The sequence below is a fragment of the Hyperoodon ampullatus genome (assembly GCF_949752795.1).
Source record: "Hyperoodon ampullatus genome assembly, chromosome: 2".
In the NCBI taxonomy this organism is placed as follows: domain Eukaryota; kingdom Metazoa; phylum Chordata; class Mammalia; order Artiodactyla; family Ziphiidae; genus Hyperoodon; species Hyperoodon ampullatus.
Window position 1 is genome coordinate 148,210,410 of NC_136915.1, and position 17,490 is coordinate 148,227,899.

General features: G+C 47.0%; 1 protein-coding gene across 1 annotated transcript; it reads left to right on the top strand.

Annotated features, from left to right (window-relative positions):
* Nucleotides 1-4,477: 4,477 nt before the first annotated feature.
* Nucleotides 4,478-8,753, top strand: IL10 (interleukin 10; the record flags this gene model as incomplete). The annotated part of the gene is made up of 5 exons (XM_079697521.1): nt 4,478-4,938; nt 5,980-6,039; nt 6,316-6,468; nt 7,514-7,579; nt 8,661-8,753. The coding sequence occupies exons 1-5, from the start codon at nt 4,774-4,776 to the stop codon at nt 8,751-8,753; spliced, it is 537 nt and encodes a 178-aa protein (XP_079553647.1). The 5' UTR covers nt 4,478-4,773.
* Between the last annotated feature and the right edge of the window lie 8,737 nt (nt 8,754-17,490).

Below are 17,490 nucleotides of genomic sequence, written 5' to 3' on the forward strand. Positions count from 1 at the left end.
TCAGCCCTTCCGCTGTGGTTTGCAGCGTCTGCCGGCCACAGTCCTCGGAAGGGCACCCACTCCAGTTTGCATAACCCTTGCTTGATTCGGCCTAGGGGCCAGCCCCAACTCAGGCTCCTTTTAAAGCTCTTACCCACCAGGACTTTATTCTGAAGCACCTCAACCACAAGGCCAAAGTCAAAGACAGAACCCTGTCCCTTGGGGTCCCACCCGGCCCCACTTGGGGGGTGTGATGCCACACTCTGTGCTCTTGACCAGGCCTGTTGCAGCAAAGCCCCTGAGGAAGCCTCGGTCCAGGGAGCTGAGTAAGGTTATTCAAGGGAACACTAGAAATTTCAAGCTGGGGAAACTATTGTACGTTCTAGATGTCCTGAAGAAGAAGAAATGAAACTCCCATTATCAGCCTTAAAATAATGATTACAAATGAGCACACAGGAGCCAAGCCCCCTGGGGATTCTTCATTGAGACAGTCAGCTCCCTTGTCCTGGGTGGGCACCTTCCCAACTTCTCTGCCTGCATCACTGACCTGCCTGCTACGCTTGTGGTGGCCGTGTTGACAGGCAAGCTGGCTGAACCCTGAGTTCAGCAAGCTCAGATTCCATAGCCTTCTCTTTGTGACTCCAGTGCAGCCCCACAGGGTTCCCACTCTGTTCCCCACTCTTGGGTCTGAGCGGCAGAATTGTTGCAAGATACAGGACAGTTATACCAAGAAGGCTGCCATTTTGTTGAGCGTGAGGTTAGCTGCGAGGTGATTCTTTATAAGCTCTTGTGCATTGTAGACCGCACCCTCCAAAATCTGTTCACAATTCTTGTCTGCCTGGAGTCGTCTGCAGCTAAAGTGGTGAAACTCATAGATGGAGCTTTCCAGAAAAATTATTAGGATCTCCTGGGCTGACATGCCTTTGGACCTTTAGACTCTACCCACGTCCCTCCTCCCTGACATCCTATAACAATTCATAGAAAAGCAGGAAGGCAGAAAAGGTGGGTTCTGGATGACATTGGAGTGCTGTACTAGCCTTGGACTGCCTGTCTCTGAACTTCTTGTCACGGAAGACCAAAAAATAATATCCCTTTCCTTTTTAAGCCATGGTGAGTCAGACTTTCTTTCTTTTGCAGCTGAATATGAACATTAGGGAATATTCTGGAGCAGGAATGGTCGAGAAGAGATATTTCCCCTCCCACACTTTCCTCTGATTTCCCAGTGAGTCCCCAAGGAAAAAAATTCATTTAAATTCAACTTAATAGGCATGTATTGGACACTTGCTATGAATCTAGATCTGAGGGAGAATTGGGCTCAGACCATTTGCTCTCAAGGAGCTCACAGTCTAACGAGTGGCATTTGTGTTGTCTTGAAATCCACAGGGCCAAATGGTGCCCAGACTGACACACCATTCATCCACAGGTGCCTGCTCGTTCACTTTCTTCCCTACTTGGGCTCTTCCCTTGCACTGAAACCCCAACTCAAATCTAACATGCAGACTGTTGACATTTATGTCACATCTACATGACCTGTGAGTTTGGGATTTTTCCCAGTGAATCCTAATGACTTTTCAGATGAATGGTACCTTCACAGTCTTGAGAAACAGGAGTCATCTTTGTTGTTCTTTTTGTTTGGTCAATATATAAGCAAAGGGTCTTAACTTTTCCCAAGATGTTCACACCTATTCTCTTGTGTCAGCTTGACATCAGTCCTATGAGATATGTGGGTAGGGAAGATATTGTTATCTCCATTTGTTAATTAAGTAATTGCATCAAGGAAGTTGCCTAAATGGTCTCTGACCATTTAGATGCTGAAAATTTTGAGATGAGAGAGGACAACAATTTCAAATCAACAGAGAAAGGATGAAAAATTCAACAAATGGCTTGATGTAACTGGCAACATTTACCAAACATTCCAAAACAAATAAAGAAGTCAGAGCCTAACGCTTACCCTACCTAATGGCTTATGAAATAAAGAAAGATAGAAATGGCTCTTGCCCACCTCCCTTCTCCTGCCATTATGTGCATGTGTGCGTGCATGCGTGTCTGTGTGTGTGTGTGTGTGTGTATTTAATATTTCAAATTGTAAGAAGAAAGTGGAAGAGATACTCCCTGCCTTCCTGAGTTGCTCTGAGTGCTTGCCCATGCCCAGACCAGCCCTGGTCCAGGCCCACAGGGTACTCTGCTATGCCCATCCCAACAGAGAAAAAAGGAAGCTGTGTCCCTGGCACCTTCCATGGGCCAGACCCTGTACTCAGCACCAGATACACAAAAGATAATGAAACAGTGCCCTGTTTCAGGGAGCTCACAGCTGATTGGCCGAGGCAGTTGTGCACATGGATGACAGCGACATTTGTTGTAGACTTAGTAGTGGAGAAAAGCACATGGCACAGTGGCAAACAAAGGTAAGAGGGGGATCTGTGCTGTCTGGATCCAGGAGCAGGGCCTCGTAGTCTGCCCTGGGTTTGGGTCCTCTGGCCTGACTGGTAGGCCAGGCTGAGTCGGTACCCAGAACACCCAGCTCAGAGAGGGGTCAGCCCTACAGGCTGAAGCAGACACAGCCCAGAAAACCCAGGAGCCAAGAGGGAAGGAGTAGGGTGGGAGGGGTGCAAAACCCAGCCCCTGACCCCTTCCCTCTTCTTCCTCGTGGCAAAACTCAGAACTCCTAAGGCCAGTGTAAATCTGGCAGGAGCAGCAATTCCTGAGTCAGCTCCATACTTATTTCTTTTTTTTTTTAATTTGATTGAAGTACAGTTGATTTATAATGTGTTAATTTCTGCTATACAGCAAAGTGATTCAGTTATACATATATGTATACTTTTTCATATTCTTTTCCATTATGGTTTTTCACAGGATATTGAATATAGTCCCCTTCCACGCCTATTTCTAAAGGTTCTTTCTCCCTTTGTGATTCTTAGGCTTCTGCATCAACGCTCCCCAAAGGGTTGGGAAGAGAGACTACCGTCCCCTGATCCTGACCCACAAGGTACATCCGCAGCCTGGGCTCTCTGCCTCCTCCCTCCCACTCCCTCCAGCCCAGCCCCAGCATGTCTGCCCCCCCTCGTCTGGTGCAGTGAGCTGCCTTAATGGGGCACGCTCAGAGCCCAGGGCCACCTGAGGTATCCCAGTGCTGATGCAAGAAGGCAAGAAAATAACAGCAACACTGGAGATATCCTACATCTGAATCCACTTGTCCCCAGGCCCTATCCCATGTGAAGCCCAAAGGCCCCCGGCAGACAGAAGGCAGGTACTGCTGTCCCCTTGGGATAGATGGAAAACAGACACAGGGAGGTCAGGTGACTTGCCCTAGGCTTGAGTGGCAGAGCCCCGGCCTCCTGTCCCCCCAGATCAGAGCTCTTCAGTGGGGCAGTGAGAGAAGCCCCTGCAGAAGGAGGAGGTCAAGGCACAATCAAAGGACTCCTAGACTTTCTTCATATCTGTAGAAGTAATGTCACCACACCATCCTTTCCTTCTAGCTGTAGAGCAACATTCCTCACCATATATGGCTACTCTGCTCCTACACACACACACACACACACACACACTCACACACACACACACACATGCTCACATGTGCAAATCCAAAGCAAGACAACTAAGGCTTCTTTGGAAGGAAGACAAGGGATAGGTAAGAGGGGAGAAAAGGGCCTCCTGTCCAGCCTTCATGGAATCCCAACTTATTTCCTTTGTTATTTCTACTTCTTCCTCCCCATCTTTCAAATGTAAGTCTCCAGCGGAAGACTTACGGAAGCTCACAACCCAGAAGAAACCTAGTGACTCTTTAATCCAAATTTTCCATTCTGCACACTGGGGCCAGTGTAGAATAGGGAAAGGCACACAGCCTGAGTATCAGGCAGGCCTGGGTGCAAATTCTGGCTCCCTCACTCAGCACCCATGTGCAGGGTACTTAATATCTGTGTGCCTCGGTTTGCTCACTGTAAAATGGAGATGAGGGTCATGGTGACGGGCAGGTACAACTTCCAGTAAGCGTGGACCACTCTTACTAATTCCCCCTGAGGACGTGGTTAGCCAAGGAGGTTGGAGACATGGATCTGAGAGTCTAAATGAATCCAGGGCCAGAGAAGGAACCTGGAGCACATCTGACACCCTTGCCTGTCCTGTGGGAAGCTGGCCTCTTTAAGGAGTAGTCTTGGAACATAAAATGAAAGAACCAGAAGGCAGCTTTGAGGATATTTAGCTCACACTCCTGTTTTCATTTGGGGAAGCTGAGGCCTGGAGAGCTGAGGTGACTTCCCAATCCAGTAAGGAGAAGCCTTGAGTATCAACCCAGGTTGAGGAGGGGGACCCAGTTATTTCTCAATCCCAGTGTATTCTGGAATGGCCAATGTGTCCACGTCACTGTGACCTAGGAACACGTGAATGGAACCCACAACTGTGGGTCCCTGCGCACAGAACAGCTGTTCACCCCAGGAAATCAACTTTTTGTTTTTTTATTAAGAGAAGCTAAAAAATTATTTTAAAAGGGAGAGAGAGGTAGTTTCTCCTAAAAATAGCCATATGCAGAAGTTCAACCATCTCTTTTGCTTACGATGCAAAATTAAAAACTTTGAGTAAGAGTTTCAACGAATACAAAGTTGGAGAGGTCTAGGGAAGGGAGGAGCTTTAATCAGAAGAAACTTTTGCCAGGAAATCTGTGACACTGTGGCTTTTTATGAATGGCGAGGCCCCACAATATAAAAGGGGGACACAGTAGGTGAAGGTCTACACAGCAGGGGCTTGTTCTTGCAAAACCAAACCACAAGTCTGACTGAACGAAGAAGGCAGAACTCCACCATGCCCAGCTCAGCACTGCTCTGTTGCCTGATCTTCCTGGCCGGGGTGGCAGCCAGCCAACACCAGGGCACCCAGTCTAAGGACGGCTGCATCCACTTCCCAGACAGCCTGCCCCACATGCTGCGGGAGCTCCGAGCTGCCTTCAGCAGCGTGAAGACTTTCTTTGTGAGTATGATGCTCTCCTGTCCTTCCTTCCTCCCTGGGACTGCCTGACGAGGCATTCTGCTGGAGTTTATAAAACCTCCTTTTCATTCACCTCCACCCCCAACATCCATTCCCCCCCAAACTGAAATTCTTAAGAGCCCCTGATCAAGCTGTGGGTTCAGTGAGTCAATCTAAGCCCTGGTGCTGCAGCACATTGTGCAGGAAAAGCTCCCTTCAAAAAGACATCTCTCCTATCTCTCCTATGCTCGGAAATTTGTATAAGAATTCTCTGGAGCTCAATACTTCATAGGCTGGGAGAGATCACGAAGGGTCTGATTGGAGGTGAAGATGTTCCCCGTACCCTGTGGCAGGGAAACATAAGTTGCCTCAGCTTAGAGGGCTTCCAGAACCTGAAAGACTGGTGGTTTGGGGTAGCACAATACAGGGGGAAACCTGCATTAGGAGATGCTTCCCACTCCCAGAGAACTTTCAGTGCTGCAGCTGGATGTCGGCAGCGGGTAGACAGAAAAGCAAAGGGCACCAAGGGGTTGGTATGGGGACCCTTGCACATGTGACACAGTCTTGCAGAAAGACCAGGACCCAGGCAAGCTTCTGCCTTGCCTTCAAAATCAGCCAAATTTTTTAAAGAACTTGATCCCAAGGGGAAGGACTTGTTTTAACTAAGAGTTCCAGCACCGTTGAATGTCCTGTTTTGAAAGCTCTCTTTTCCATTTTGGGGTCAGGTCTGCATTGATTAAAAATCAAAAACTCGGGCTTCCCTGGTGGCACAGTGGTTGAGAGTCTGCCTGCTGATGCAGGGGACACGGGTTCGTGCCCCTGTCCGGGAAGATCCCACATGCCGCGGAGCGGCTGGGCCCGTGAGCCATGGCCGCTGAGCCTGTGCGTCCGGAGCCTGTGCTCCGCAACGGGAAAGGCCCGCGTACCGCCAAAAAACAAAACAAAAAAAATCAAAAACTCTATAAATAAAAGGGCATGAGAAAAGCAGTCATTTTCAGTATTTCCCCAAACCTTGGGTTCATTCTCCTTGTGTTCTTCTTGCAGCAAATGAATGACCAGCTGGACAACTCGTTGTTGAGCCAGTCTCTGCTGGAGGACTTTAAGGTGAGGGCTGGGTGGGGACGGGGGTGCAGTGTGCAGCGTGACTAAGGGCAGCTCTGCTTCTCGCCTGCAAGGAGCTGGGTCCGTTTCCCTCACTTTGAAAAGGAGAAGTGAGAAGATCTTAACTCAGCACATAGTCAGTAGCTGGAGGGGGTCTGTCACCAAGGGCTCGGTCCTGGGGGGAGGTGGCCACTTAAGAAGGTCCCCGGGGACAAAGCCGTCCTCTCAAGCAGTAGCTCTTCCTCCCGGGTCACCACCCACCCTGGCTTCCGCCTTTAGGGTTACCTGGGTTGCCAAGCCTTGTCGGAGATGATCCAGTTTTACCTGGAGGAGGTGATGCCACAGGCTGAGGACCATGGCCCCAACATCAAGCAGCATGTGAACTCCCTGGGGGAGAAGCTGAAGACCCTCAGGCTGAGGCTGAGGCGCTGTGTGAGTAGCAGGCCAGCTCTTTCCCTTGCAGGCAGCTCTCTCTCCTCTGGGCTCTTCCAGAAACATCCTGCCCAAACCCGGTTTCCACCCGGAGACACAAAGACACAGGCCGGCAGGCGCCTTCTCCCTCCGGCCAGGCACTGAAGTCGCATCACTTGCTCATTTCTCTCTGAGCAGGGGGTGGGGTGGCCGCCAGGCATTTACATGTGAAGGTTTGCAATAGCTTTCCTGTTATTTGTGAGTCATTTGTGGGTTATTAGCTATTCTCCTCTCTCTACATGAAAGGGGCCCAGAGCTTCAGTCAGGGCTCCCTCGTCCCTGGGGACCTAGGACCTGGGCCCCGCAGGAGGGGCCAGAGGTAAGGGTCCCAGGGGAGGACACTCCACTTCCCTCTTCTTCTTAACCTTTTGAGAGCAGAGCTTCAAGTGGAGCCCAACCGACTGACAGGATTTTCCCTGGCATTTTAGAGGGGCCAGGGGGCTACTCGGCCCCAAGCTAGTGTCTGTGAATAATCCCCCAGGATCATTTATTCCTCCAACTGAAATGATACCCTCACCATTGGCTTCCTTTGTCCCCTCACTGATGTTGAGAAATCATTTGGGCTGTGTTTGTGGATGAGCACCATGCAACGGGTTTGGCCGGCAGGGCTGAGACTGTGTCTCGGCTCCTCGGAGACTTAGAAATGGTCCTCGTGGCTGGGACTGAAGGAGAGGGACAGGACAAAAGCAGGAAAGGACAGAAGGACTGGCTCAGGCTCTGGTCGGCACTGGGACGTGCCAGGGGAGGAAACTCCAAGACCTGGGTGTTGGACGCAGCCTTGTAAGCAGCTGGGAGCAGCTCCTAGGGAAACACAAGTAATCTCCCTGGGCTGTGTTTCTTCTCTGTCGGGTGGGGAAGGACGAGGTAGGCTCGTCCTCACTGGAGCTGTGGAGAGTAGGCATCCAAGATGAGTCTGGCCTCTTGCTGCTCCCGGCTTGTCCCCCAAGCACAATGGACCCAGGACCCGGGCGCCAGCGTTGTTTACACTTTCTCTTTCCTTCCACAGCATCGATTTCTGCCCTGTGAAAACAAGAGCAAAGCGGTGGAGCAGGTGAAGAGTGTCTTCAATAAGGTGAGCCTGGGATGCTGGCAGGGAGGGTCTGGGGGCCATGACCTCTGCCCACTCCCGAGGGGCGGAGGTTGGCAGGTGCTCAGCAGGCCCTGAACGTTCGGAGGGAGTGTGAGAACCCGACAAATGGTGTGACCTCCTCAGCCAGTGAGGAGCTGCCATCTCCGTTCTGTTTGTTTTCTGTGAAGTGTTTTGGGGGGTTTCTAAATGACTGCTCCCTGCCTTTGCAGGCCTGCGGGTTGGGCTGGCCAGCCAGCTGTGAACACAGTGAGCTGGGTGCTGGGGAGAGTGACAGAGGAAACAGAAAGTAGCTAGTTGGGAATCAAGTCTGAAGCCACACGTGCAGGAAGCCGACACGTGAACGTGCACTTACAAACACACCCAGGGGTGCAGCCTGAGCTCCCCCAAACTCAGAGCAGGAAGCAGAGTTCTCCCTTATGTGGACTTGGTCCCCCTCTCTTTCCATCTGCCAGTCACACCTCCCAAGGTGCCTGAGAAAGTCAGCTCTCAAACCAAGTGGGGTTTCACTCTTCCAACTGTCCATGAATTCTTCTACCACATTTCCCAGAAGCCATGGGGCCTATGTCCTCTTCATGGGCTGGAGACAGACAGTGGGCAGGGTTCCAACATCAGGGGGCATGAATCCCCCGACAGTAGGCCAGAGCAGCAGGGCTGGACCTTCTCAATCCATGGGTGGGGGAACATAAACACAAAAAAAGCTCCCTTCTCTCCTTCTCTCAATGTCTTGCTTTCAAAGTGGTTCCCCTAATGTCTTTTCATCAAATTTTGAATAAGCATCATGTGAGCACATGACCTTTAAAATTGTTGAAAAGGCACCATTTGAAAGACTGTGCTTTGCAAAAGTGAATGTTCCCCTTGCTGCCTATTGGCCGTGGTCCAGGCCAATGCACAGCCTTCCCTGACAGCAGGGCATATCCTCAGGTCCCCAGGGTCTGTCCTTCATCCCCCAACACAAGGGAGCTAGTACAGCTTCTGGGTCCCAGGGTCATGACCATCCAAGCAGAGGACCCACTTACTTGCTCAGGTGGGGTTTTCACTAAACATTTTTTATCTCCCTACACAGCTCCAAGAGAAGGGTGTCTACAAAGCCATGAGTGAGTTTGACATCTTCATCAACTACATAGAAGCCTACATGACAACAAAGATGAAAAACTGAAGCATTCTAGTGAAGGAAACATCCAGGATGGTGACTCTACTAGACTCTAGGACATAAACTGAAGATCTTCGAAATCTGATCCAGGGTTCTGGGAGAGAAGAACCAACTCCTGGAAAACCCTATTGTACCTCTCTCCTAGAATATTTATTACCTCTGATACCTCAACTCCCATTTCTATTTATTTACTGAGCTTCTCTGTGAAATATTTAGAAAGAAGCCCAATATTATACATTTTTTCAATATTTATTATTTTCACCTGTGTTTAAGCTGTTTCCATAGGGTGATACCCTATGGTATTCAAGTGTTTTCAGAGAAATTGTAAGTTATATAAGGAAAGAAATTTGTTCCTTGGGGAGTCAACTGCAGCTTCATTTCCAAGCCTAACCACACTTGACAGCTGTTGGGCTATTTTCCCTGACCTCCCTCTAATTTCTCTTGTCCCTGGGCCTGGGGCTCCGGGAGTGTTACAAAGACTCTTATGCTAGTAAGAAGAGAAACTAGGGAGTCCCTTTGACAATTAATATTCCAGTGGCTCTGAGGGATTCCCCTGACCTCATTCCCCAGCCACTTCACTCTTGAAAGCTGTGGCCAGCTTGTTATTTATAACAACCTAAAATTGGTTCTAATAGAACTCAGTCTGAACTAGAAGCAATTCAATTCCTCTGGGAATGTTACATTGTTTGTCTGTCTTCATAGCAGATTTTAATTTTGAATAAATAAATGGGTCTTATTAAAATCATGTTATGATGTCAGTTGACTTCTGTCTGGCTAAAAATATTCTCTCAAAGTTTCCAAGATAAAAGAGAGTAGATGAATGGATTCTACACTCCAGAGAAAGAAAGCCAGCTACCCTCTCCCAGAAAACCAGAAACCTCCAAATCTGATCAGGGAAAAGCTGTTATCCCTACAAAAGCCAATAGCAAAGACCACCATATTCTTTCCCTAAACTCAGTCCTTTAAAGAATCATCCTTCATGATCATGCTGATTTTCAAGGCTAAGGATGAGATTCTGTACATACCAAAATTAAAAAGCAAGGCAGAGGACGTTTTTCAGTGTGTTTTAGGTTTTGGTGGTTTTTTGTCTTCTTTTTTGTTATCATTGTTTGCTCCTTCAAGTTCCAGGGGTGAATATTAATTTGCCTGTGTTATTGTGAGGATTAAGATAAAGTGCTGCATGTCTCCGGACACTAGGAGATGGTCCTAGTGCACACAGTTGGCTGTTATTAGAATTCACACCTAAAATCTTCTACCAAATCCTCCTGGAGCTGAGCAGAGGCAACAGGTTGGACTTAATAGAGTGGAATATAAGCAAATGAGTCCACATGATAGGCTACCCAAGGATTAAAGCTGCTGCATTTCTGTTCTCTCCTTGAGCCACCAGACAAATGTGAGATAGGCTGCTGACTGCGGTCTGTTAGGCGGGGCATGGTGGCTGGGGAAGCCCTACTCAAAGCCCTATGACTTGAGGTGGAGAGGGGAAAGAATGGGCTGAGTAAACACTGATCCCCCTCACACTCTGCCCAGGCAGCCCTGGTCTGGGGGAGGGTGGGAGCCGAGTGGCTGTGGTCAGTTTTTCAGTAAGACCTGACTCACTTCGGTTAAAGCAACCATAGGAAGGAAGTGGGAAGCATCAAGGCTGAAATTCTGAGATGAAATATTAGGGTGAAGAATGGAGGCTAGCAGAAGACAGTGAGAGAGGGAGGAAAGCTCTCTGTTCTGAATTGGAGAAGAAGCCATGAGTCCCTCAGCCGGGAAGGATTAGGCGGTTAGGGGTCTCTGGCAGGCAATGAACATTGACTTTGGTTTGAGGTTGGCACCTCACGTGAGGGAAGTGGGCATCTGAAACCAATAGACAGAAACTCACATGGAGAAGCTGCATAGCTGACAAGATGCTGACAAAAACTACAATTTCTTGAGCACTTATTTTGAGCGAGTCAGTACTAGGCATGTATGTATCAGTTATACTATATGGTATTTTATTGGTATTTTCTGTAAGAGGGAACTGATGCTCAGAAATGTTGATAGGGCTCGGCCATGTGGGTGATGTGGAGAATGGACAAGTGAGAATAGCAGCATAAAACACCCTTCCCTTTGTATCAATTATCTATTGTTGCCCTGCAAATTTAGCAGCTTAAAACCATAAACGTTTATTATCTCACAGTTTCTTTAGGTCAGGAATCTTGGAGCAACAAGGGTCTCTAATGAGGCTGTAGTCAAAATGACAGCCAGGGCGGCAATCACTTGAAGTCTTGACTGGGACTGGACAATTCACATCCACGATGGCACATTCACAGGGCTGTTGGCAGGAGACCTCATTCCCTCACTGGCCATTGGCAGGTAGCCTTGGCTCTTTACCACATGAGCTTCTCTGCACGGCTTCTTGAGTATCTTCACAACATGGCAGCTGTCTTCCTGAGCCAATGATCCAAGAGACAGGGCAAGGGGGAAGTCATGGTATCTTTTAGACTTAATCTCAGAAATCTCATACCATCACTTCTGCCACATTCCATTTGTTAGAAGCACTTTGGTAAGGATAGCCCATATTCCAGGGGAGAGGAATTAGATTCCACCTTTTGAAGAGAAGAGTATCAAAGAATCTGTGGACATGTTTTAAAACTACTACACCCTTCTAAGAATTTAGAAGAAATAGCCTTGAGCTGGTTGGCACATCAGACTCCTTTATTGGTGAGGGGAAGGGGAAGATTTGGGTAGGCATCAGAGTGCATGAATGGGTCAGCATCATGGACACTGCCCTCCATCCATTCTCTCTTATAGGCTCAGTCTAATATAGTTATTTCTCTGAGCCTCAGTGTCTCATCTGGAAAACTAGCAAAACTTCTTTCCCTTTTTCCAGTGTTATGGACTGAATGTGTCTCCTCAAAATTCATATGTTAAAGCCCTAACCCCCAGTGTGATGGTATTTGGAGATGGGTCCTTTGGGAGGTAATTAGGATTAGATGAGGTCATAAGGGTGGGGTACTCATGATGGGATTAGTGCCCTTATAAGGAGAGACGTAGAGCGCTCACACGTGTGCTCTCTCTCTCTTTCCCCCACCTGCCCCTCCCCCATCCTCCCAAGCACAAAAAAGGGAGATTGTGTGAGAACACAGTAAGATGTCTGTACCCACCTGCTAAAAGAACAGGCTTCAGAATGAAACCTACCTTGCCAGCACCTTAATCTTGGACTCCCAGCCTCCAGAACTGTGAGAAAATTAATTTCTCTTGTTTAAGACTCTCAGCCTCTGGTATTTTGTTATGGCAGCCTGAGCTGACTGATACGCCAGGTGTCATATAAGAGTCAAATGGAGTGTCAGGTATGAAGGTGTACATGTGTTTTGGATAGGAAGTGTACAGATGAGGTTTGGATGGGGATTTGTTTTCAAATCTTTATTCTCTAAGAAGAGCAACCACCTCCTCCCTTGTCCATCGGTCCCTTCAAGCAGAGTTTGGTTGTCAGTGGAGAAAGAGAATCTCTGTCTGTGGTCCCAGCTGCTGAAGTGAGGAGGGTGGGACCAGTAAGAGGAGCTCCCCTAATCTATGATGACAGTGTGGTTACCCTCTCTGACCACTGGCAGAATCAGACAGAGAGAAAGCAAATGAATTCTTCCATCCTGGGAGTGAGGCACAATCTGGAAGGAAGGGAATGAGATCAGAGACAAAAAGAAAGAAGAAAGAGGAGGACTGGCCAGATGGCAGAAGCTGCCCATTCGATGGCATGTTTCCCCTCAAGACACTTGTGTGAGTGGATTTAATTGTGGAATATGGGAACCAGCTCTAGGCCTAGGGTGAATTAGGGAAAATCAGACATAGCACTACAAGGAAATAGGGACTGGAGCATAAGAACATATACCCAGAATTTAAAATGGCAGGAAGATCTTTGAACTTGCATAAGCTACAGAACCACCTACAGAATGAACCTGTCAACTCTGTGTCTCTGAGTGTTTTGTGGGTCCCAGGTGATATGTGTCCCATTATTCATATCTTTATTTTTTTAAAGAAGCTAGTTTTTTTAAATTATTTATTTATTTAAAGAAGTTAGGTTTTTACATTTTTATTTATTTATTTATTTATTTATTTATTTATTTATTTATTTATTTATGTCTGCCTTGGGTCTTCATTGCTGCACATAGGTTTTCTCTAGTTGCGGCAAGCAGGGGCTACTCTTCTTTGCGGCGCACGGGCTTCTCATTGCGGTGGCTTCTCTTGCAGAGCACGGGCTCTAGGCATGCAGGCTTCAGTAGTTATGGCACGTGGGCTCTAGAGCGAGGCTCAGTAGTTGTGGCGCACAGGCTTTGCTGCTCTGCGGCATGTGGGATCTTCCCGGGCCCAGGATCGAACCCATGTCCCCTGCATTGGCAGGCGGATTCTTAACCACTGTGCCACCAGGGAAGTCCCATTCAATACTCTTTTTAAGCACTAACTCACTTGATGACTTTGGAAATTTTACGTGCCCTCAGTTTCCTCAATAATAAAGTAAGGATCTAGTACTAGATCAATGGTTTCCAACTGGGGCCATTCACGTGGGTTCTTGAAGGCACTCATGGTGAGGGCAAGGATTGTTTTCAAATAAGTTCCAAAATATGAAAAAGCCTAGTAAGAACTGTACATTTGTCACCCCTACCTCCCATAAGTCTGTACAGGCTCAAAAAAAGCACTGCTACATGCTGGGCTGAAGTAATAGCCACTGTGTATGGAAAAACAGGTTACTTCTTGTTGATTGGAAGCTCTACTTGGTAGTCATATATCACATCTTTGATTAACAAAATCAGGAAATGGAATTTTTTCCTTAAAAAAAATTTAACCAGCCAAAATAGACTCAGGAAAATTGCAGTCCCTTGTGATCAAAAGCTTTAAAACCACTAAGTTCCCTTCAAGCCCACAGTTCCTAATTCCAGCATCAGATTCCTTCAGTCAGCCAGACCCATTCCCACCTGGACCCTCCTCCAGGACATATTCCTGAGTCTACAAGGTCTGCACTGGGCATTTTCCAAACAGCTTCCCAGTCATCTGCATGTCATCAGCAGCTCCCCTCTCCAAGCAGGGTTGAGCAGCCACAGAGCACTGAGCTTCCAGAAGCTTGACACTCTGGCTGGAGAGGATCTGGGGGAGATAAAAGACCTGAGGGAAAGTAACACAGATCACCTCTTATTCCACAGCACAGGGATGAGGTGTACAGGCTCTGGAATCTGCCGAACCTTGGCTCCAAGCTACATGACCTTGAGATATCACCTGCTTCTGCTATTCTCTATAACATAGAGAGTAATCATCCTTTCAAGGTATTGTTGCCATAAGAAATAAAGGCATAAATACACATAAAGCACAGAGTAAATAATTAAAGCAGCTCTATTCCTTAGACATTTGGAAAAATGCTCAAGTGGGACCAGATGGTAAGATCAGTGCTAACACCATAAAAAAACAGCTGGACACAACTTGTGTGCCAGTCACTAGACCTGGACTTTCATTGTAACACCTTCTGCCTCCTTACTCACCATTTCTAAGTGGAAAGCAAAAAAGGACCATCTCCACACTTGAGAGGGAAAAGGGAAATGATATTTTTTTGAGTGCCTGAAGTTGGTCTCAGAAATACTTTGCTTGATGAATTTTTTAAAATATACATATGAATTACAACCCACTGCTTAACATAAATGCCTAATTCCATTCAGAGCAATAATAGTTGCACATAACCTTAAATATAGATTAGATTAACTATGTAGAAGGCTTTATTTGATTACAACACTGAACGTTGTTCATACATGTTCATTATCCATCATTGTTGCTTATGTGCTAACAACCTGAAAAATGAGACAGCCTACTACCCTTCTTTTTCCCTTACCATTATTCAAGAAAAATATCTTTTTTTCCACGATCAAGAAGCCATTGTATAATAGAGCCTAGAATTTGTCCCATATACAACCCGGAATGTCATGTCTATTTGAAGAAATCTTTCTGGATTACGTAGAGGAGGGGGAGATCATTTCCCAAACAGGATCCTATCATATCTCTCCACCAGGGCTGAGCTAGTAAATAAGGTTAGTATGCAACATAAATAACTAATCAGTCTCCTTACAGAATAATCTCTACTTGTATATGTAATGAGGATGAGATTCAAATAAAAACAGAGGCAACCTAGAGCCCATGCTCCGCAACAAGAGAAGCCACCGCACTGAGAAGCCACGGAAATGAGAAGCCCGTGCACCACAATGAAGAGTAGCCCCTGCTCGCTGCAACTAGAGAAAGTCGGCGCGCAGCAACAAAGACCCAATGCAGCCAAAAATAAATAAATAAAATAATTAATTTTAAAAAAACAGAGGCAAACTGGCTTCTCCCTGGACTTTGCCTCAAATCAGAGTCATTATGACATGTACCTTTATTTTTTTTTTTTTTTGCGGTACACGGGCCTCTCACTGTTGTGACCTCTCCCATTGCAGAGCACAGGCTCCAGATGCGCAGGCTCAGCGGCCATGGCTCACGGGCCCAGTCGCTCCACGGCATGTGGGATCTTCCCGGAGCGGGGAACGAACCCGCGTCCCCTACATCAGCAGGCGGACTCTCAACCACTGCACCACCAGGGAAGCCCAAGATGTACATTTATTCACTCAGAACCTACTATGCTCTAAGTACTATGTTGAGTGCTGAAGAAAAAGCAGTAAATAAGCAGTAAATATTTTGTAAATAAGCAGTAAATACGTCGTAAATATGTTGTAAATAAACAGTAAATATGTCAGGTGCTGAAGAAAAAGCAGTAAATAAGCAGACATGGAATCTACCTTCACAGATTTCATAGCTAGGAGTGGAAATAGACATTACAAAGTTAACGACACAATTTTATTATAATTGTGGTATCTACTAAATGAGAAGTAGGAGCTTTTAAGAGAGCAACTCACCTACACGGAGGGTTAGGGGGAGGCTTCCATGAGAAGGTGACACTCAGCTGGACGTGGAGGATGAGTGGAAGTTGGACAACAAAGAGGGAGGTGATGAGAACCTTAGCAGAGAGAGCCACATATTTAAAGACCCCTTAGAACTACAAAGAACAGGGGCAGGGGGTGTCTCTGAAGCAAGGGTAGTATCATTTGTACTGATACTAATTTGTATTGATAGCCAGGCCCTAGGCCCTCTTCAGGACCCTCTGACCTCTCCATCCCCTCTCATGTTCTGAGGCCTGGAAGTAGGACAGAACTTAAACTGTTCAAGGAAATAAAAAGTGAAGCACAGCAAGAGAGGGACAACATGCATGAGATTTAAGATGAGCTTGAAGCAATGGGCGGAGTTAAAATTTTTAGACTTTAACCTAAGAGCAAAGGGAAACCATTGAAGGCTATTAAGTAGAGAGGAAAATATGTATTTTCTGAATGAAACCATTTAGGGACCATTTGATAGCAGTCCAGACAAGAGGAAATTGCAGTCTGGACTAAGGTGGTAAGAAATAGGTATTGAGGGCTTCCCTGATGGCACAGTGGTTGAGAGTCCGCCTGCCGATGCAGGGGACGTGGGTTCGTGCCCTGGTCTGGGAAGATCCCACATGCCGTGGAGCGGCTGGGCCCGTGAGCCATGGCCGCTGAGCCTGAGCGTCCGGAGCCTGTGCTTCACAACGGGAGAGGCCACAGCAGTGAGAGGCCCGTGTACTGCAAAAAAAAAAAAAAAAAGAAATAGGAATTGAGAGAAGTGCAACTGATCAGATATTCAGCAACTACTTAGATGAGAGTGGTGATGGCAGGTGATGACCAAAATGAACAACTGGGTAGAGAAGAAGCCAGTTTGGAGGGCGAGGTGATACACTCTACACTGGCCCCACTGAATTAGAGGTGCCTCTGAGACTTTGAGTGAATATGTCCAGAGTGGTCAGCTGGACAGAGAGATGTAGTCTGGAGATAAAGCACAGTAGGTTGGGTGTCATTGCTATAGAGATGGAAAATGAAATCCTGGGGCTGGAGAAAATCACCAAGGGGAAGAGTGTAGAGTGACAAGAGAAGACAGCTTGGAACCAAGCCCCAGAGAAGCCAGATATTTATAATTCAGAGCAGGAGATGCTGTAAAAACAACCTGAAAGGGTGACCTGAGTGGTAAAGAGAAATAACAGGAGAGAGTGGTATCCCTGAGGGCAAGGAAAAAAACTATTTCAAAGAAAAAGGATTGGTTGGCTGGATAAAATGCTATTGGGAGGTGAAATAAGATCAAGACAAAATAGCCCCTACTGAATATAGCAAGTAGGGGCACTGGTGACTTTATCAAGAATAGTGCAGGAGAATAGCGGGAGATGGGAGATAGATGATTGTATAAATGTGAGGTGGAAAAGTGGGATGATGTGTGTGGACAGCTCTTTCAAGATGTTGGGCCAATAGAGGAGGAAAAGAAGTTGAAGACAGAGGAGAGAGATGAGAGAACTGATAAAGACAGATTCTTCAGAAAGCAGGAAAGGTAGGATGCAGGTAAAAGGAAGGAGGGCTCTTGAAAGGAGGAGGAACTCCTTCATTGAATAACAGGAAGGAAGTAGGGACAGTGGGTACAAAGGCAGTTTGGTTTGAAGATTTGTTGGCAGGAAGTTGAGGTTGTTTCCATCAGATGGTTTCTATTTTCTCTGACAAGAGTCAGTAAGGACGAGAGAATGCAAGGAAGTTTGAGGAGAGAAACAAAGATTTGATATGATGTTGGTAAAAATGTGGAAAGCAAACAACTCTCGAGAAACGTGGCAGATTTCCAGGCAGTGCTGAGCTCAGTTGAAGTAGGTGAGCATGAC